At 39.0% G+C, this 22,756-nt stretch overlaps 1 protein-coding gene across 2 annotated transcripts in view; it reads right to left on the bottom strand.

Annotated features, from left to right (window-relative positions):
- The window catches only part of LOC118804330 (receptor tyrosine-protein kinase erbB-4-like), a 269,625-nt gene that overhangs the window by 66,300 nt on the left and 180,569 nt on the right, over positions 1–22,756 (bottom strand). The window contains exons 4-10 of one of the 2 annotated variants that reach the window (XM_036564815.1): positions 11,213–11,347; positions 8,011–8,076; positions 5,773–5,891; positions 4,914–5,055; positions 3,824–3,937; positions 2,802–2,928; positions 1,127–1,200 (exon numbers count right to left, since the gene is read on the bottom strand). In XM_036564815.1, coding sequence (XP_036420708.1) covers positions 1,127–1,200; positions 2,802–2,928; positions 3,824–3,937; positions 4,914–5,055; positions 5,773–5,891; positions 8,011–8,076; positions 11,213–11,347 — 777 coding nt within the window. The remainder of the gene's footprint in view (positions 1–1,126; positions 1,201–2,801; positions 2,929–3,823; positions 3,938–4,913; positions 5,056–5,772; positions 5,892–8,010; positions 8,077–11,212; positions 11,348–22,756) is intronic. The other variant, XM_036564816.1, reaches the window with a different exon arrangement.

Genomic DNA, 22,756 nt, shown 5'->3' on the forward strand with positions numbered 1-22,756 from the left:
TATTTTTGCACTAATGTGGCTATTTTAGAGATGCCAGTCCAAAAAAAAGGAAGCCCGTTTCCACCAGATGAAAAAAAAAGTGACAATAAGACCCATTTTGGCTTGTGTTTGACCTCTCGAAGTTTTGAGTTACTGTGATAAAATAAAGACCTATTTTCTCAATGTGTTTGACTTGATATGTCAAAATATGACTTATTTTCTAAATAACTACACTTTAAAGGGTAACCCAATCATGATAAGCCACTACTTCATACCAAATTAAAATCTCAACAAAATAAGGCATTATTTGGACATAGTAAGTCATTATTTCAACTTAAAAAGTCAAAACATTAAGTAAAAAATGATTATTTTGAGATAAAAACTCAACAAAATATGCACATCCTGCTGCCAGAATCACGGAAAATAATTATTTAAAAACTGCAATTATTTTTTTCTCCCGTACAAAAAAAACCATACAAAAATGTGAGTAAAACATTAGGATGCGCATCACTGCCTGTGCAATCAGTATGAAAAGAAAATAGTGTTTGGTCTTTGCGATCGTTGCCGTCTATTTGCGGCGAAAGCCATTCCGATGCCATTCCTCCATCTCTTGTAGGAACCAATATCCAGAAAACGAAAGGGTTTCACAGCGATTGAGGTAAAGCACATATCACTCTGCTCAATTCCCATCTGTGTTCGCCGCATCGCTTTGCTCCTAATTTGCTTAAAAAAGGTAAACAGTGCTCAACCTTGTCACCAACTCCGCCCACTTTGCACCGACAACGTTTTGCGCTGACTCCTGTTACCACAAATCGCCTGCTCTTATTGAAAATGAAAGAATTGCGGCTACTTTTTTGCACCCCCTACTTTATTGTGTTCAACATGAGCACAACTGAAAAGAATACAAGACATATTTCTTTATTTAAGAGGGCAGAATGGCATGAATATGGAAAAAATAACGGTGTTTTTTCTCTAAAACACTGGCTTGGGTTATATTACTGCAGAGGAAATGTTTCCACTGCATTAAGTGATCAATCCTTTTTTGGCATAAGAAGAAAAAAGCAAAGTGCAATACTATTAATGGAATGGTAACAGTCTTGCTTACTCTTATGGAGTCTCTTATACATGCCCAATGGTAGCGGCTCACCTGTGATTTCTTTGACAGTGCGGAAGACATTCAGGCGCTCAGGGTCCAAGGCTGCGATTCTATGGTACATATCTCTGAAACAAGAGAGTGATAAAAGATGAGGAAAGCTATAAATGTGTGTATTTAGCACTATGTTGTTGGGACCAATTGTCCTCAGAATGATGGGAAACAAATATTTTGAGGATATTTGGTTCCCCACTACGAGGAAAAAGGCTCTCTTTAAAGAAGGCTGACATATTATGTAATGAGAAACAGGAAAATGCATTATTAGCATCAGAAAATTGGAATTACAGCTAATAACTGAAGCCAATAACGGCCACATTTTGGCTGTAGCATTCCTCACAAATGGTGGGCATTTTCCATCCTTTTACAACTGGATAACACCAGCACAAAACACACAATAGATCAAAGCTTCAATTAAACCTCCATGGCAGAAGCGCCATAATAAAAGTCCACTAGACTGCTAATGTTATATTTACCTAGCACTGAAACTTACTGTGGATAAGAGTTTATGCTAAGTGTTTAAATGATTACAACAACTGTCATATCAGTTAGCTATGGAAATTTATTCAGTGACCCAACTTTAGTTTTGATTTGATGCTCAAAACAATTCAAATATGGATTACAGGGTGCACAAGGGGTGGGCATCTCAGTCCAATTTGATATTTGACATTTGTAAGGCACAAGATATTTAAAAAATACTCATAAAAAAAAGCCACAGAACTTTACACAATGAAAAATATCCAATCTAAAGTCTTAAGAAAAAAAGACAAACGTTACTCATCTGTTACCTCAGCTAATGTTACTAGCCTAGCCATTTTGCCCCAAACCTTTTAGTTTGAAAAACTGGGTTTGTGACAAACCCACTAAATGGTGTTAACAGTTTTATTTCGTGAAATTTACAGAAGTAGAGCCTAAAATAAACTACCTCGTATGGTGTGTGGTAGCCTTTACGTGGCTGCAGTAGTCTTTCTAGGTTTCCTTCATAGAACTAAACAGATTAAAAACTCAAGGCAGGCTCTGTACTGCCTTTTGGTGGTAGTATGTTTGGTTAGATCTCACAGTTCTTAAATATGAGATGTATTATAATGTTAAGCACAAGCTAATTCGCTTGTAAGTCCTAATTTTCTTGACTCGCATTTCAGGCTAAATTGATAATTTGTTTGCTAGGTCAGGATTATTTTATGACAACAGCCACATTTACAAACATTCAAACTGATGATGACAAACACAAAAAGATGACACTACACACATGTGGGTGCGCATTCTCAGCAGAGAAGGCTGGTGGAATTAAGACTGTGCCAAGCAGCACAGAAAATCCCAGATGAAATCAGCTGTCTATACTGCTGCATGACGAATAACTGCTCCATCAAGCTGGCCTAATATTTACTTCATCTACTTTAAGTCTTGGGCCAGCATTGCAAATTGCTACCCGCAGTGCTGGGACTACAGCAGTAACAGTATAACCGAGAAACGACCTCCATTTTTGAGAACTAAACATTTGCACTGCAAATCCCAAGAGGGCTGCTGCTGTATCAGCCAGTGGAGTCTAGCATACTGTTGGGACATCTCTTGCATCTAGGGTAATTTATAACACTGTGTACTGAAAAAATGTATTACAGTGAACCAACAGAAACCTCAGAAGATGATACAGTGAGGTTCAGTGAGCCCCCACCCTTTAATCCCAGTGACGAGAAAGATCAGGTTGCCATTGATCTTGGTGCAGTTGACAAACTTGTCAATGTTGCTGGAGTCCACCGTCTGGTTCATCTGTAAACTGCCTGTCCCGATGCCATCGCACACTGCGAACCAGACATAACACAGACAAACAACAAGGACAGGCTTAGGCATAGCCTGAGAAAACATGAGCAGTTATCTCAAGCTAAAAAGAAATAAAAACAGCCCGACTTAAGATATAGCACCCCACTGATGGCCTCATACTGTGGTGATTTTTCTGGGTTGTGTTTACAGGTCTAATGGCCAGCTGTGGCTTTTAAACAGTCAAAAAAAAAGCTAAATGATTCTTGTGTTAGTTGGATGTATGCTACAAAAGAGCTGTTTCAACAGATGTGAGTGTCCTTATAGGGAACGATTAACACTCAAAGAACCCTTTGCATGATTAACTGTCTCTTTGCATTGTGAAATGGTTCTTCAGATTAATGGAGATTGTGCTGCAGATGGTTCTATATAGCACCAAAAAGCATTCTTCAATTGTTACAAGCTTGACACAACCATAGTAGAACCCTTTTTGGCGCTATCTGGAACCTTTTTCAAATAAGGTGTTATATAGAACCATCTACAGCACATTCCCCATCAATCTGAAGAACGCTTTCATGCTGCAAAGAAACCTTTAGTCATGCATTGGATTCTTTGAGTATTGATGGTTCTATATAGAACCATTTTCTTTATCAAAGAACCCTTGAAGAACCATCTTTTTAAGAGTGTAGCTTAATCTGAAACCTGGCTCATCAGTCCCTAATTGTTTGCCACGATTACAGTTTACATGAATACTAATATTGCATAGTAACCACAGCAAGACCTCTAACTCCAGGTCAAAGGACCCATATGCTTCTATCATTTCTACACAGTATGTTTTACAAAAGCTATGTAAGCTCTACTGACATAAGTCACAGACTGTTGTCTTGACTTTTTGGGCAGATGCTCTCTAATGGGAGATATAGAATGGTGGATCTTCACCTTTAGGGCAGATATCAGTGCATGGGATGCACAATTTGATGCGGTTCTCCTCCACCTCCATCTTGTTGCTTGGGCAGGCTCGTACACAGGAGCTGTGATCCACCACAAAGTTATCTGTGGGAGGAAAACAGCAGAGCTTTTCAGGAGTAAGTGGCCCTTCTACATTTTTATTTTCTTCTGTTTTCCTTCTTGTCCCATTTTTCAATTCTTCTCTATCACTTGAAATTAAGATGCTGTTTGTTTTGTTCCTTTGAGTCTGATATATGTAAATGACCTCTGTTTTGATTGGCTCACTCAAAACAGCAGCGGGGTACTTTCAAATGTGTGGATGCGGTGGTCCATTTGCTTCCTGACAGCCAGAAACAGAATAACGTTTAACCATTTTTTTCCACACTCCAATAACAGACTATATGCAGTAACGACACTCTTTATCACTTCAGTGAGAATCAGCAGAGCCTTTTTGTATAAAGAGCTAAACTACCATAGGTTGAATGAGTGGTCATATGTGAATTTATTCATAGTTTTGACATTATAATCACAATGAATGGGCGGTTTTATGCAGCTTAGTTCCCATATATGCACCATATAGGCCAACCCTCTTCACCAACCTTCCTTCTGTAGATCTAATTTTTGGTAGGTTTATTTCCAATCTAACAAGCTGCCCCCTTACCTCCTATTAATGCATCTGTTCCAGCCAATTAAGGACTTCTGAGGAAGTTAATTATCTGGAGCAGGTGTGGCAGATTGTGGTTGGAGCTAGACCTCACAGGAAGGAAGATCTCCAGGACTGGATTGGTGACCACTGGTACAGAACAGTATGTTCTGAATTTTTTCCAATGTTTACGCAGTGCATCAAGCTCAGTTTCACCAAGGCAAGGGAAATCTGGTTTTACAAGATACAGGCGACTGAAAAACATCAACAGAACATCCCAAACTACGAATTTTGTGGGCCAATGTTGACTTTATAGCACGGCTTTTGAGACTTGTTTAAGCAATATCATCAACCAATTCACGGTGCCACAGTAAAGACAGGAAAACCTCATTACCATTTGTAATGTATCTAATATTTGGCTGTTGTACGCTCACTCACATGGGCATTTCTTGACGCAGAATGCTCCATAGGTGTATTTGGCTTTGGGATTGTGTTCGAGCTGGAAGGTTGTTGGGTTGTAGACGAAAGGTTGAGAACACTGTGTCACACAAGCCCCGCTGTCGTTGAAGTTGGTGCAAGCCTGAAGAGCAAAGCAAGAGACACGTCGGTTTCCTCAGGCCTGAATTTCACAGTTCATCAATGGCAGACTCCAAGCCATTAGTCACATTTGTGAGTTATAATTAAAACTTTCTGTTGGAATGACTACAAACATAAGGTTGAGTTTAACGCAGTTCCCGGCAGTATCAACACAATTGCAGCCATCGATCCAAGTCGTTTATGCCAAGGGGCGAAATGCAACTCTAATTAAAAACTCTTGGCAGATGCTGCACATAATCAACTGTTGAAAGCAATAATAACTAAAAATATTGGAAATTTGCAAAGTTCACGCACTGATATTAACAAACAGATACAGCCAATGTGACAAATAACAACAGAGTAATAAAATAGATAATAATAGGATGGGGGGAATTTGGGACATTGGTTCATTATCTAAATCCATGAAAAATGAAAACATGCATCTCCAGAAGCTGCCATCCCTACACGTAATGGCACTGAAGTTGCCAGGAAGCTCCTATATGGCCTTTTTGGATGAGAACTGCCTCGTTACTTTTGCATTATTTGTATGAGTTATTGAAGCTTCCTGGATTTCCTGTGGGAAATAGTGGCTCAGAACTAAAGTGATGGGGACATCCCTAAAACTGTAGAATGTGGGCTAATCCAAATCACCACGAAAACCTAGTTTGCAGTTCAATTCTCATTGCAGTTGGAAAAAAGTGAGACACAAATGTTGGCCTACAAAGCAGTCCGTGTCTTTGGGTCCGGAACAGCCTCCAGCGCACTCTCGGTGGCAGCAGTCACTGACGTAGGGACCAAAACATCGGCCGTCACACTGCTCAGCACACACTGTTTTCGTTACTGAAACAAACACACACACACACGACATAACATTTACAACTATGCATGGCACACAGCCTTCATTAGTAAGAGCATTCACTGCTGGAGTTTACTGTCACTTTCTGACCACAGAGCCACTATCCACTATTGGGTGGATATAGCAGTGGCAGTATGTTAAAACCTTACCATACTCATACACTCATAGCAGCACCGCACATACTTCCAAGCCACTTCCATGTTGGTGTAACTGCTGTGCTGTGAATGGTTCACCACATCTGGTCAACAGCATTGCTGAGGTCAGAAACTGACCAAGGATAAATGAGAGGAGGCCTGATAAAATAATGTATAAAGATGAGCTCCAGTCCAGTTGTGTCTCTTAATAGCAGCAATGACTCTGAACAGTATCCACTGTCCAGGATAAAATCCCAAATTGCATTAGAGAACTGGCCAGGTAGGCTTTCTTTTATACAGTGCCTTAAATTCTAGATTCTGACCAGGTAAGTGTGACTTCAGAGTCCAAGCTTCAAAGTATTGGATAATCACTTTGGATAACATGATGGTAAGTTTAAAGGCAGTTGAGTGGAATTACTCTGAAATGTTAAACAAGTTTTAGATATAAACTGAGTAAGTGTGGGGTACGATCTCCAAATTATTGTGCCAATTTGAATTAAACCAACCAGGTTATATTCTACATGTGGGAGCATATTTGATACAGCGAGGAACATTCAGGGCCTTCTAGACCTTCAGAGAAGGAATAATGGCTTCGTAGTGAAGCTTGTATTGAAACTTCAATAAGAATAGCAGAAGTGCTCTTATTTCATTGTTAGGCTTTAAATGGAAACAACAGAGTTAAAATGCTTAAAATGCCCAGCAGAAAATTTTCAACCAAAATTTCTTTCTCTATGTCCATACAGTCAAACTTAAGCTCTCCCATTTGCTAGGCCTTTAGGCCTTCAAAAGCCCTAATGCCATTACCCATTTTGATATACAGTGTGACCACGTCCACCCACTATCTAGAACCTATAGGTATAAAATGCTGCCAATTATACACTACTACAGTGTGAATTTAAGTGGTAGGTGACAATTCATGCAGTAATTAAAAAAACGGTGTCTTAAGAGTGTTCAAGTGAGGTTCAAGTGAGCATTGAGCCTCATTCACCAATATCTTCCAAAGTTGTTTCTTAAATGTGTTCTTGAGAAAGATCCTAAGAAAAAGTCTACGTCAGATTCATGACCTGCTCTTAAAGCGCAGAACTGTTCACACCTTTGTGCTCTTGAGTGTGAGTAGATTGTGTTCTTACCTAAGAACAAATCCCAAGTAAGAAAACATTGGTGAAGGTCAGAATCTTCGTAAAAACTGCATAAGTGGAAGTTTTAAGAAGCAATTTCCTCTTAAGAACAGTTGGTGAATGAGGCCCATTGTGTTAGTGCTGATGCCTGGCACCGCTTATCAAAAATGCGACAGAACCAAAGTTCAACATTTTGTGCTGCAAAAAACAACAAGACAAACGAAATGTGTCCCTGCCTACTGCAACCCACCACCTCTGTACAAACTGCTTTCCCTGCAATTACTGTAGCTGTTTAACTGCAGGGTGTCAACAGCATGGATCCGAAGCCTTCTATCGGCCTCAACGCAAGTTCTTCTGTAACTATCGCCTCCGCAGTGAGCGGGTTATTGACGGAATGAAGACTGTGATTCGGAAAGCCAAGGGTCAGGTTTCTGTGGACCGGTATGTGGAAGAAAGAGACAATGAGAGAGTGAAGACCATTCACTCTTTTTGCAGAACAGCTGCCAAGTGGCCTTCTGTTCCCCGCTCTCTATCTCTGTTCTGCTCTACAGAATAAAGTCCAGGGGCCGTATTACAGAAAATTATATTATTAAATATCATTTTTATGCAACCAAATGTGTGTGATAATAAGTTCATACCAGTAGTATATGTCCACGATAGATGTGGATCTCATACAATGACGTTTGCAAACTATAAACAACAAACATAATTTTAATGATTCCAGAGAGTATTTCAGCATCACCCAACTGCAGGAAGTCTGAGTCTGACTCCAACAAATGACTTTAATAAGCTCAGCAACAAATGAAATAAATCTGATTCATACTGTAGTTGTCGAAGGTTTAGGAACTCACAGCTTTGGCACTGGTCCTCTTGATGACCCCAGCAGCGTCCGTTACAGGAACGATGACATCGTCTGCCTGAGGAATGGATCCAACATCACCAGTGTTAAATAATATTTATGAATATGTGTTCCTCACAATCAGACTTAAAACCCGTCAAGTGGATGGGTGTGTGGATAGATGGATGGATGGATGGATGGATGGATGGACAGATGAATGGACGGATTGATGGTTAGGTGTATGAGTCAATAAATGGATGGATGGATGGATGGTTGGATGGATGGATGAATCAAAGGATGGTTGAACGAATAGAAGGAAGGACAGATGGATGGCTGGGTGGATGTATGGAATGGATGGTTGGTTGGTTGGGTGTGTGAGTTAATCCATTAATGGATGGATAAATGGATAAACGCATGGGTGTGTGAGTCAATAAATGGATGGATGGACAAATGGAATGGATAGATGGGTGGATGGGTAGGTGTGTGAATAAATAGACGGATGAATGTATGAATCAAAGGATGCACAGATGGATGGATAAATGAATGAAAGGAAGGACAGATGGATGGCAGGTGGTTGAATGGATGGATGGTTGGGTGTATAAGTCAATAAAGGATGGATGGATGGATAGGTGGTTGAATAGATAGACAGAGGGATGGATGGGTGTGTGGGCAGAGGGATGGATGGATGGATGAATCAAAGGACGGACAGATAGATGGATGAATGAATAGAAGGAAGGACAGATGGATGGCTGGGGGATGGATGGACGGATTGATGGTTGGTTGGTTGGGTGTATGAGTTAATAAATGGATAGATGGATTAATGGATAAGTGAATGGATATGCAAGTCCATAAATGAATGGACGGATAAGTGGTTGAATGGATAGATGGGTGGATGGGTGGGTGTGTGGATAGATGGATGGATGAATGTATGAATCGAAAGATGAACAGATAGATGGATAAACTAATGGATGGATGGATAGATGGATGGTTTGATAGATGGTTGGATAAGTGGTTGAAAGGATAGACGGGGTAAGGATGGGTGTGTGGATAGATGGATGGATGGATGGATGAATCAAAGGAAAGACAGATGGATGGCTGGGTGGATGAATGGATAGAGGATTGGTTGGGTACGTGAAGAAGGTAATTAACTATAAAAGTAAAGATTTACACTTAGATTTTTAGTTTTTCACATGGACATTTTTTATTTATTTACAGGAAGTGACATGTACGTGACAAAGGCACATAATGAACGTGTGCCTCTTCTTCTGAAGCAGGACGTGACACCATCTTCATACAGAATTTATTCCTAGCGTTTTCCTCCCCTTAATCTTGCTGCCATTTGGGTCTAATTGAGTGCCTAATTATGGAGCACTCGCACTTCTAGGATTGAGAGTAACCCTCAGCACTTAAACCCCTTTAATGAAGAGTAATTATTTTTTGACAGACTCTGTTTTGTCAGGGAGGCCCCCCCCCACCCCCCCACCCCCCCACCCCACCACCCCACACACCCCACCCCACACACAAACTACTGCCAGTCTCCTCTTCCAAATCTCACCACACTTCAGGCTGGACCTCTAGAGGTTGGCCACTGACCGTCATCTATCAGTGCTAATAGCAACTATGGTTGAAAGATTCAAAACTAACGTACTTAACATAAGACAGAGGTCCTGTTACAGTGTGTTAAATCTGTTATAGCCTTTACTGGGTACATGTAGTACATGTAGTAAGATGTAGGCAAATGCAGATACTTTATTACTTTAGTATGTGGTAAGGAACTGAAACAGTACTTCTTAACATGCTGAAGCATTCTTAAACAAAAGTACATTTAACTGTCATTAACTTAAGTGTTATAGTAGTATTTAGAGGCATCTTTTTAAACAAGTGCTTTTAAAGTATGCTTGAGTACATTTTAATTGTATTTAAGTTGCAGAACAACTCGAACTAACTAAAAACACCCAAATATCTACATTTAAAATAAGTTTCTAGTGTAGTAGCATCTGTGTCTAATCAATTGCTTAAGTTAACTTAAGTATAAGTTAATTTAAGTGTACATAAATTGTGTTTAGTTATTTCTAATAATACAGCTAGGTGTATATGATCTCTATATATATATATATATATATATATAGAGAGAGAGAGAGAGAGAGAGAGAGAGAGAGATGCTGTGTTCCTGACTCAACAACCATTTAGAGGCTGCATTCCTGACTTCTAGACCAATCAGAGGCTGTGTTCCTGACTTCTAGACCAATCAGAGGCTGTGTTCCTGACTTGTCACCGGAACAATGCCACCATTCTGAGCAAAATGAAGGTATGTCTCTAACATGCATGTTCCCAAAGTATTTATTCTTTTATCTACAGCGTCCTTTGATGTTGCATACAGCATCATCAACCATAGAGGGTTACATGCATTTTTCACACACACATGTGTGTCTAGTCAGTGAACAGAACCCCAGTCTGCTGCATTGCCCACTACACTACACCAACTGATGTGGCTACTTAAAAACTGTAATCCAGTACTGATTACAAATGACATGATGTCATATGTAAATTGGTAAAATAGCGGTCCAATTCAGTATAATTACTTGTGGACAACCTCTGGTCTAACTGGTTTATTGGTAATGCTTTCTTTAAGTTCCTTTAAGTTCTGGGTACTTACTATGCGTAGTAAGTATGAGGCACAAACTCCAGGTTCTAGGTAATCATTTGGGGTATCATGATGGTAAGTTAACTAAATTACACAGGTTTTAGGTATTAACTAAGAAAGTATGTAACTGAGTAGAACTCTACTGTACCGTGCAATTATTTAGGTAAAGAAGTAGTGGGTAGTTATATGGTGTAAAAAGATTGCACACAAATAAAATGTCTTACACAATATGCACCTGTTGATTAACTTTAAATAAAACTGAATGCAGGCTGTAAAAGAAAACAGTGATTTTTACTGTAATTTTACTGGGTTTTTATCATTTACTTTAGACAACTATCTTTGAATTTTATCACCATCATTTTATACCCTATAACGTACTCTGTACTTTGAGGTTTGGTTTCTGATTTACTCTCCAGCTTAAACATGCTATCAAATTGACACTGCTATTTTGCAGTTTATGTACAGTTAGTCTTGTTTATTGGTGTTGTATAATCAAATCTGTAATTCTTGAAAACAATAACTGTAATCTGAACGATGATTGATAGACATGGCAGCTTGGGGAGACACTCACATGAACTGCTGCTGTTGTTGGACGGCACCACCAGAAGCTCAGCTCGAGGGTTCTTCACGATGTCCTGCCAGTGGATGGTGTCTGCATGGCACAGGAACTTATTCTGATCCACGTACACCCCACCATTCAGGATTTCTGATGGAGCAAGATAACAACAGCGTTTTTTAAAATAGAATATTGCACTGCTTTGCATTGCACTGCTGGTCAAATTACATGTTTTGTAGATTTTTCTAAAAATGAGTTCAAACATCCTTTACATGGAACAAACTTAAATATGTTTCTATTCATTTATTTCAGTTTAACACATTGGAAAAAAAAAACAAATACTATAGAATTAAATCAACAAAATCAATAAAACATGCCATTTGACCAGGGGTGCCAAAACTTTTGCACACGACTGTATTAGCCATTTGAATCAACAGCACCTTATGACTGTAACTCCATACATATATTCTGTACATATACAAAAAAGTTCATGGATACAGCCCAGGATATAGCAGTAGAATTAGCAGTTCGAGGCTCATAGGAGTTATGATAAAATCAACCCTGTTTGATGAAACAAACTATGTTTTTTAATTCTGTAGCACCACTCTGCAGGCCACCTAGTGGCCATTCACGCTGGCAGAATGTAAGTCAAGTGGGATATTTTTGATTATTATAATTTTAGAAACTATTGTCCCCTGTAACTCCGTTATTAGATCAGTTTGGACACTGATGCCTCTCTGTGTGTAGAAATTTGTGACTCTGGAGCTGCTAGGGAGCAATAATTTTCCTTTGCTGTGAAAACAATTCACACCTCTTGACAAAGACAGGTGTGCCGAGAAACACAAGACAGCTCAACTGCAGCTTACTTTATAAAGAATGATCATGTACAAGTGCCACAGTAAAACAGTAAAAACAAAACCAACACACAAAACACAAAAAAAACACAAAACACTTCTATAAATGTTGACTTGTGTTCACACAAACAAAGATGAAAACCCAGTTTACTTCTGGATTTATAAGTCTTATACAATTCCACTAAAATATATGTCATCAAAGTTGTTTAAAAATATATATATTTTAACTGAGTGACCCCAAAACAAGCTACAATTGCCGTTTATAGCTGATGTGAAAAGAGGTTAAAGGGAGTCCGGGGCCTTCAGGACCCATGGGGGCCAATTTTACGAATTTGCTGTTCCTGGAGACAATACAGTGTTAGTCAACAGGAAATAACCTTTTACACATAAACACTGATGAGCCAAAACATTATGACCATGTCTGCTCTTCCTAATATGCTATTGGTCCTCTGCATGTCACCAAAATAGCTCCAACTCACAAAAACATGGACTTTACATGATCTCTGAAGGTGCTCTGTGGTCTGGCTGTAGTAGCAGATCCTGTAAGTCCTGCAAGTTGTAATGTAGAGCCACTGTGAATCTGACTTCTTGTTCCAGCACCTCTTACAGGTGCTCAACTGGACAGGGAACTGGCGAATTTGAAGGCCAAGCCAACAGTTTGAACTCTTCATCATGTTCCACAAACCAATCCTGAACAATGTGTGCAGTGTGGCAGGGCACATTATGCTGCTGAAAGAGGCCTCTACCATTCGGGAATACCATCGCCATGAAGTTGTGCACCTGGTCCACAATGATGTTTAGGTAGGTACTGCAGGTCAAATTGGCATCCACATGAATGTCGGACCCAGGGCTTCCCAGCAGAACATTGCCCAGAGCATCACAGTCCTCCACCAGCTTGTCTTCTTCCCACAGTACATCCTGGTGCCATCACTTCCCCAGGATAACGGCAGTCCATGTAACGTGAAAGAAAACAGGGCTCATCTGACCAGGCAACCTTCTTCCATTGCTCCAAGGTCCAGTTCCACCACTTGTGTGCCCCTTTTAGGTGCTTTTGACACTCTTTAATCAGTAGACAGGGGTTAAAAGGAGCACTCTGACCAGTGTGTGGCCATACGCAGAAGGATGCAATGCACTGTGTTGCGACACATTCCTCCTGTAACCATAATTAAAAATTGTCCCACTGTAGGCCTTCTGTTGATTTGGACCAGATGGCACAGCCGTTTCATCGCTGGTTTGTGGTCTATTGAAGCTTCAACCCAGTCATCTGGCCATAACAATTTGGCCCTTGTTAAAGTCGGTCAGGTCTTCATGCCTGCCCATTTCTCCCATTCCTCTAACGTGTCAACTACGAAAACTGCTTATTTACTTACCTTCCGATACATTCTAGACCTTGACATGCACCAATGTTACACGATAATCAACATCGTGAGTGGTCATAATGTTTTGGCTCATTGGTGTACAGTTTACTGTGTAGTGTAGTTTCTTCTGTGTGTGAAATGTGCCAATGATCTTTATGAACCAAAGCTGGATCCATAAGAAGCACCATTATATATTCTAACAGCTGTATGTGGCTCTTTGCCTACTTTACCCAAAAGATATGATGTGATCAGTATTTTCAAGCTTGATGAGCTAAGTGGCCAGACAGTCCAATTTGTCCTCCTCACCATGTGTAGGGGGTAATTATCATGATTAGGAAAGGCAGAATAATGAGAGGGCTGCCCTGACTGTCTCTCTCTGTCCCAGCTCTCTAGAAATGCTGTCCAAGTGCTAATGAAAATATGTTATCAAGAATATCTTAAAAATACTCCTTTCAGGTTTTAGCAAGATCATCTGGATGTCCCTGAAGGTATCAACTCATCAGTGTCAATGCCATCTGTAAATATCTTCTTAATATAGGTAATATGTAATAATATGGAAGTACAAGGTAGGTGTTTCTAATAAAGTGGCCCATGAGTGGAAGTACAAGGTGGGTGTTCCTAATAAAGTGGCCAGCGAGTGGAAGTACAAGGTAGGTGATTCTACTAAAGCGGCCAGTGAGTGGAAGTATTAGGTGGGTATTTCTAATAAAGTGGCCAGTGAGTGGAAGTACAAGGTAAGTGTTTCTAATAAAGTGGCCAGTGAGTGGAAGTATTAGGTGGGTATTTCTAATAAAGTGGCCAGTGAGTGGAAGTACAAGGTAAGTGTTTCCAATAAAGTGGACGGTGAGTGTAGAATCACTAATGGAGTCTTCTGCACGAAGATATATTTGACAAATTTCCATCACAAAGTAAATAAATAAATTGCCTCAAAAATGATTTATGAGATTTGGAGAAAACCATTAGACACACTGGATGAAATCATTTGTGAAAAATTGACTGTGTTCAAAGCAGAAGTGCGGCAATAAGCAGGAGGATCAAAGGAACTAAGAGAAACTGCATTAAGCAGTCATCTGAAGGGCAAAAGCTACTTAAGATTTATTCTCATTTAAATCTTCATGGGCAAAAAGGAAAAAAACGCTTTATTTTAGACCACTTTTAAATTACTACCCATCCATCTCCAGCTGTAAATATAATTCAGTCAAAGTGGTGGCAACAACGACTGTTAAGCACTACTGCTGTTTTGGAAATGACGTCAATGATGTAAGGTGAAATCAAAAGCATACGCATGCTGCTTAGACACTTAGAGCCAATTATTCAGTGCTGTGCACTCGATCACATGAGACTCTGAAATGCTTGGTTCTGGCTTCAGAGGAGCCATTTCTAGCTAAGAATGACTCATTTCTGGCTAAACATTATGTTTCTGGCGTCAAGTGATTTTGATTTGATCTGATATTGTTATGATAATTTCTGGCTACACATTATATAAATCTAGCTTAAAATGATTCATTCACGGCTGCAAATGATTCATATCCAGCTTCAAATGACTCATGTATTCAAGTTCACCTCCAAATAAATTGTTTCTACCTTGAAATGATTAGTTTCTGCCTTCAAATTAGTTGTTTCTGGCTTGTGGTTCTGATATAAATGATTCATTTGTGGCCTCAACTTATTGATATACACTATATGGACAAAAGCATTAGGACACCTACACATTACGCCTACAGGAGCTTTTATGATGTTCCATTATAAATCCATAGGCATTATTATGGAGTTGGTCCCCCTTCGCAGCTATAACAGCTTCCACTCTTCTGGGAAGCTTTCTACAAGATTTTGGAGAGTATCTGTGGGAATTTTAGCCCATTCATCCTGAAGAGCAAAACACTGATGTTGGACGAGGGGACCTGGCTCCGTTCTAGTTCATCCCAAAGATGTTCGATGGGGTTGAGGTCAGGGCTCTGTGAGGGCCTGTCAAGTTCTTCCACATCAAACTTGCCTTTACAGGCCTTGCTTTGTGCGCTGGGGCTCAGTCATGCTGGAACAGAAAAGGTTCTTCCCCAAACTGTTCCAACAAAGTTGAAAGCGTACAATTGTCCAAAATGTCTTGGTCTGCTGAAGCATTAAGATTTCCCTTCACTGGAACTAAGGGTTCTAGGCCAACCCCTGAACAACAACCTCATAGCATCATCCCTCCTCCACCAAACTTCACAGTTGGCACAATGCAGTCAGGCAGGTAACGTTCTCCTGGCATTCGCCAAACCCAGACTCGTCCATCAGAAGCGTGATTCATCACTCCACAGAATATGTTTCTATTGCTCCAGAGTCCAGTGGCGATGCTTTACACCACTCCATGCAACGCCTGGCATTGTGCTTGGTGATGTAAGGCTTGCATGCTGTTGATCAGCCATGGAAACCCTGCCATGAAGCTCCCGATGCACAATTTTTGTGCTGATGTTGATGCCAGCGGAGGTTTGGGACTCCACAGTTATTGATCAGGAGAGCGTTGGTGACTTTTATGCATTATGCTCCTCAGCACTCGGTGGCCTGCTTCTGTAACTTTACATGGTCTAACAGCAACGGTGGCATCCTATTACAGCACCACACTCAAATTCAGTGAGCTCTATAGAATGACCCACTCTTTCACAAATGTTTGTAAAGGCAGACTGCATGGCTAGGTGCTTGATTTTATACACCTGCAGCAATGGGACTGCATAAAACAGCTGAATTCAATGATTAAGAGGTGTGTCCCAATACTCTTGCCCATATGTGTATTTCTGGCTTCAAATGATTCTTTTTCTCACTTTAAATGAGGCAGATCTCATTTCAAATATTTCTCAAATTACATGATTCATTTCTTCATTTCTTGATTCAAATTGTTAACTTCTGTCTCCAAATGATTCATTACTGACTTTTTCTGACTCATACATCGCTTTAAATGATTCAATTCTGGCCCAAAATGATTCAGTTCTGACTTTTCCTGACTCATATATTGCTTTAAAAGATTCAATTATGGCTCCAAATGATTCATTTCTGACTTTTCCTGACTCATAAATTGCTTTAAATGATTCAATTCTGGCTCCAAATGATTAATTTCTGACTGTTCCTGACTTATACATTGCTTAAAATCATTTACTTCTGGCACTAAATAATTCATTTTTGAAAAGTACATTAAATAAATGTTTTTTTTTTTAAACTTAATTTTCCAACGTCACTTGAAATCACATCTCCAGTGTCTCTCCATGAGGTTTTGTGACTCCGTGAAGATAAGACCGTTAGCATGATGAATGGGGGACTTGAGTGTGCAGATGTAGTAACCCATTCCAAATCCTATTGTGTCATAGTGAGTGGGAATGAAAAACATGACATCATTCTCATTCTCATTCTACTCAGAGAGAATCTGTCAGGCAGCATTTTGGATACTAAAATGGTGAGGAATCACATTTTGTTTCTGTTTGCTTCTTTTGAATGGTGCCAACATTGTTTACTCCAGATTCGGAAGGCGTGCCAGACATTTAATCAAAAGCGTCACTTTGAATGCAGAGAATATTCAGGCATCCAATAGGAGACGTGGCTGGTAGAACGCACGACAAGGCATGTAGGTTATATGTCCAAATGTTTGTGGACACATGCACCTTTTGAGTTTCTCATCCTTTGCTGCAGTAACAGCCTCTACACTTTTGCAAAGACTTTACAGTAAATTTTGGATCATTGACACTGCAATTCATCCCAAAATGACTTTATCATTCCAGAGAATGCATCACCACCATTATACTGCATAGCATAATGTTGGGGGGCTTTATACCTTAGGCTCATGTGCAGCTGCTCCAGAGAGTCCCAAGCTTTTGATAATGCTTTTCAATGATTAAACAAGCTGCACATACGTATTTGAATGCATGAGCAATGGTCCACCTTGAAATAGCTAAATGCACTAGTGTGAAGGAATGGCTGGATATGTTTGCATATAAATAAGACATAATGGGAAAAGTTAAGAAAATCAACAGAAATGATAAAAGGCAACCAACAAGAAAACCAACACAAGAACAAAAAAGAAGAAACAGATATCCACTATATTGCCCTATTGGAGCTGGATTAGTTTTACCTGGGGTGGTATTATAGTTTTAGTGGTTTCCAAGTAGATCCGTGATTGTAATCCAGAAATAATCTGCCATGTCTGTAGTTTTTACAAGTCTCCTAAATCGCAGAACCCTGTAATAGCAGTCCTGATTGGAGCATGTACTGTCATGGCAGGCCCAACCGGCGACCTCGGCTCATTATATCAGAGCCACACCAGAGCAGCCAGATGTTATCAAATGTGCTGAAACCCCACTAAATCCATGAGGTTCAGCATCAATGTTGCGAATAGCAGCACCATGTGGATCAAAGCACCTATTCTTCGTGGCTGGAGTTAATTGATGAGTGGTAGCTGGCGATGGGAAGGAGAGATAAAAAGACCTTTCGCACCACAAGGTAGCTGTGTGGAGGCAACTAATACTCTGTCCTGTTGTCTTGCTCTCTCACAGTGGATTTATCTGACGCCAAAGAGACCCCAGATCACATACAGTGTCACTCAAGAGTCCAGCCTGAGGTCCAGCCTCTTCCAATATATACGTTTGCACTTAAGCAAGTTGACAAAACATAAGTGTAGACTTTGGGATAATGATTAGCAGGTGGTCACAGGTCAACTTCAAGAGGTATACCTCTTCAATAAAGAAAATTAATGGTCAGAGTTCTTCTGGGCAAGTTTGTCCATCTTGGCCATCTTGGCAACTCAAAAAGTCATGCAAGATCAGGATTCTATCTATTTGAATGGGGAATAAGCTATTAAAATGAAATTTATATCCAAGCCAAACTTTCAATTGATGCCTCTTTAAAGAACCTGTTTTGGAAATGGGATGTTAGTGTGAAGAACCTTTGTAAAGTTTAAAGAACCTACACACAACATAAAGATTCTGTACCAGTGAAAGGTTTTCCTAGAAACCTTTTCAACAATTTCAGAACCTTTATTATTAAAAGTACAATGACATCACAGTGAGAATATACTAGGCCATTGTATTTCAACTTACTTACTGTACTTAACAGAAGAAGGTATTGAATGTTATATGGTTATATAGACTTTAGAGCAGTCAATAAAATTGAATTTCATGAATGTCTTTGATTTGACAAGCCAGATGGGTTCAATGATAACTTGCATATCAGCCATTTTACAAGCAATCAGATTACTGGCCTAACAATATGCTATACCAGTGGTCTCCAACCCTGGTCCTGGAGAGCTACCTAATACATCTAATCCAGCCAATCAGAGACTTGGTAAGATGCTGATTAGCTGGAGCAGGTGTGGCAAACTGTGGTTGGATCTAGGCTCTGCTGGAAGGCAGCTCTCCAGGACCAGGGTTGGAGACCACTGTGCTACATATTCTATAACCTCCCTTGACTACTGGCTGGAGGTTTTTAGTCACCACTCATGTAATAAACTATGCAGGGGTGAAATCAGATGTGATCAAGCCAAATGGATGAACAACAAATTCAATTTAGCAGACAAATGAAAAGAGCACCAAAGCCAACACTGACTAAAGCAAGAATTTAATTGCCTCTCATTTCACTGCCAAACCTGCTCACTCTAAAATGGGCCAAGCTCCTCAAAATGAAGTAAATGTGAATGTGACCAAACACCAATTACTGTTTATGTTTAAAGATGAAAAATAAATAAATAACCTAATAACATGACATAATAGTTCAGAGTTCATGTAGATGAAAGGTATGAGAGTTTTACACTTGTTTCAAAATGTGCTGTAGTTGGCCACTTTATCAGAAACCCCTAGCTTGTAGCTACACTTTGCAGGAGTACAGTTAGAGACTGTATTTGATCTGTTGATGCACAATTAGTGTTAGCCATCCTCTAGCCCTTCACCAGTGGTCAGTTTCTGACCACAGAGCTGCTCTTGGCTGGGTGGAAATGCAAAGTAGGTCTATTGAATAAAGTGGACATTGAGTGCAAGAGCTAGGAAGGGTTTTCCAATAAAGTGGACAATGAGTGCAAAAACTAGGTAGGTGTTTCGAATAAAACAGCCAGTGATACTAGTATGTTACTGTCATTTGCCAGAGAGTAACTGTATATCGAGGAAACTGCAAACTGCTTGTTGTTTCTGTAAACATGGCACCAAAAAAAGAAATATATATATAATTACTGAAAATTAACTGAACAATTGTCCACTACTCTAGATTTGCACTCGAGGGTTTGGTCAACCATAGTAAAAAAAGGACGAGGGTGTGGGAGAAACCAAACCCAAAACCTCATGGGAATACAGTATTGTGAATGTATTTTGCATGGTAGTAACTTTATTGGGTACAGCTTCCTTGGACCTACCCTCTTTGCCATCAACCCTTTGGCCATTTTATCAGAAACACCTACCATAAACCGGCACTGACATTAGCCAATATGCTGTCATCTACACACTTGTTATCTACACAGTGCAACTCTACAATATCAGTTTCACCTTGCTAAGAATGGTCCACCACCCGAATTATATCTGTTCAGTGTTGGTGGTTTCTATCCACTGATGAATGGGGTAGATAGGGCTGAGTAATTGTGTGCAACAGATGGCTACAGTTAATAATTGTGAACCTAGTGCACCTATATGTTGGGAGTTTTTGATCAAATGGCCGATCCAACTGGCTACACAGGGTATTTTAAATGAAGTTACCTCTTTGTATTACATAATGTTTGAATATAAAGGTAAATTAGCTATGGCAAAGCTGCTTTAGGCTAGCATTATATTGTGGAAGGCTATTGATTAGAACCGCTAAAGATATACAGTGCACTTCAGAATGGGTAAGGATGAGAAAAAACAGCAGTATAAGTTTCATCTACACTAAAAGTTTTATATGTATTAAGTTCTAAAGGTCTCTGTATGAAAATGTTGCCAAGAGGTTATTTAACAACAAAATTATTGTTTTTGATGTTTAGTACAGAAATCAAAGATTGTCACTGGCTTTTTTGGTCATTCCCACTTTGGCTTTGCTGCTCAGCTAGTTGTTCAGCCAGGATATGTTTAGTGTCTGAAGTCTGCTTCTCTAGTTTAGCCCTCTAGATTTTTACCAAGAAAAAAATAATTAAGTCAAGATTTCATAGTCTCAAAATGCTCTACTGCATGAATTATGAGAGCAATGATTTAAAAATGTATGATTTACCTTTCTTGCATAAAATAAATTTTTTAATAAAGTGTGTTGCGGACCTTTTGGGGGTATGTTGCCCTGAGGCAACATTGCGCAACAATGGAAAGAAATAATGCAGTCATGTGAAAAGCTGGATTTTTTCATCATAACCATTGGAACAAAATTGAGCAACTTTACAATTTGTTGTTCTTTAAAAATATAAGAAACAAAAACAAAGGAATTATATATTTGCAATGAAAGCATGTTACAACAATGCATATAATCATTACCATAATGCTGAAACATGAAAATAATTAAATAATTTGCCAAGAAATTAATAATTTGCTTACATTTTCTAAACAAAACTCCTGATGCTGGTAAAACAGACTGTGTGCTGACTGCTGTATGACAGATTTGACTTTCTAGCCACTAATATTGCACACATGTTAAATATTAAATAATTTAATATTTTTTTAAAAATAATTTTCAAAATAAATAAAAACATAAATCTAATTTTAAAATTACAATAAAATTAAATGAACATTACATTTCAAATGAAAGACTTACTACAGTGTTAATGGCTCAACTTGCTCCGTATCCATTCCACTGCCTTACAATGTTGCTTCAAGGCAACAAACATATTTTAATAACTTCTCATAACAAAAAATCATTTATATGATAGGGAATATTACAAAAATGAACTTCACATTCCTCTCTTTATCATTGGTATAATAACATTATAATTTATATGTTATTAAACATGTCATGTTATTGTAATTGTCATAGAACGTGTCATGTTATTGTAAAGTGAGAAAAATGGGTTTGTTAAATTGAAGCACCATCATGCAGCAGAGGATTAATCAAATGCACAAACTACATACAAGAACAGTCATGATGTTATTAAAAAACAGAAGAAATGAAATGTAATGCCTCTCAGAACTTTGGCTACCCAGTCAGGAATATCTGAAGCTTTTTAAAATTTTATAACATTTGCTTTTCCCATACGTTGCTTTATACAGCTAGAAAAATATCATTACGCTTGAGCTGTAGTGTATATATACATGTCCTACTGAGCAGAGCTTTAATCTTTGATGTCTGAGATCATAACTTCTTCATGTGGGTGCTTATTAATATTTCAGTCATCTGCTATCTTTGTTTGATCAGTTCCACATGGTATTTATTTAATTTTTTCACCAAATTTCAGACAACACAGCATATATTCATGAGGAAGACAACTTTGGAAGAAGAACTTGTCTGGTCCAAAACACGTCCATTCCAATTGATCTACATCCATGTTCGTTTTGATAAAAGCTTACAAAGGCAAAGCACACTCCTTAAAAAACAAACACATGACTCTCTGTAATAGAATGTCCCATTATGAGTCCAGTCATGAGCTCAAGAGCAGCAAAATTTGACCACAATGCAATTATATGCCAACGTTTGAATACCATAGATCAAATGACATTTCGAACACATTTCCGAACTTAAATATAGTATTTTTCTGCATATTTTTGTGCACAATTTCTATTTATTTGCTGAGTTTAAGGTAACACTTTTCATGACAACAATAGATTATAAGATATATCTATTAGCTGATACTTAATAATTAATTATTATTCACTTAAGATGTCACGATTACTCTAAGGCACATATATAAAACGAATGGTTCTGGTCCTAAAGTCTGATTGGCTGGGCTGCATTCTAAGCTGTTGTAAAATCCACAATATACACACACCTATGGCCGCCTCACAGCAACTGATGTGTACCACTGCACCACAGCATGAAAAACCCTTGTGCTGTTAATGGAATAATCTTTGACTGTCATGCTGCTCGCACTGACCACCGAGTGTACTGATGAAGTAAGAACCCGTTTTTTGTTTAAACTGAGGGGCTGGCAACCTAAGTTTCTAACTAGAACTGGGCTGATCAGCTAGCTAACAGGCTAAAACATAGCAAACAGCCTAAACAACTCCATCATTAATATCAAAGGCTTGAATTAAAGTACGTACAGTATGATTTATTGTAAAACAGCAGTATAAAAGTCTAAAAATGTCACTTGAATGTCTTACATGCTTTAAATTTCATGCTTTAAGTGTGTAGTTTTTACCCTTCCTTTCCCAGGTGGTTCCTGTTCTTGTACTTGGTATAAACAGCTCTCATGTTTCAGTCTGTCCGTCTGCGGTCATTTGCTTCATGTT

The sequence above is a fragment of the Colossoma macropomum genome, unplaced genomic scaffold (assembly GCF_904425465.1).
Source record: "Colossoma macropomum unplaced genomic scaffold, Colossoma_macropomum, whole genome shotgun sequence".
In the NCBI taxonomy this organism is placed as follows: Eukaryota; Metazoa; Chordata; class Actinopteri; order Characiformes; family Serrasalmidae; genus Colossoma; species Colossoma macropomum.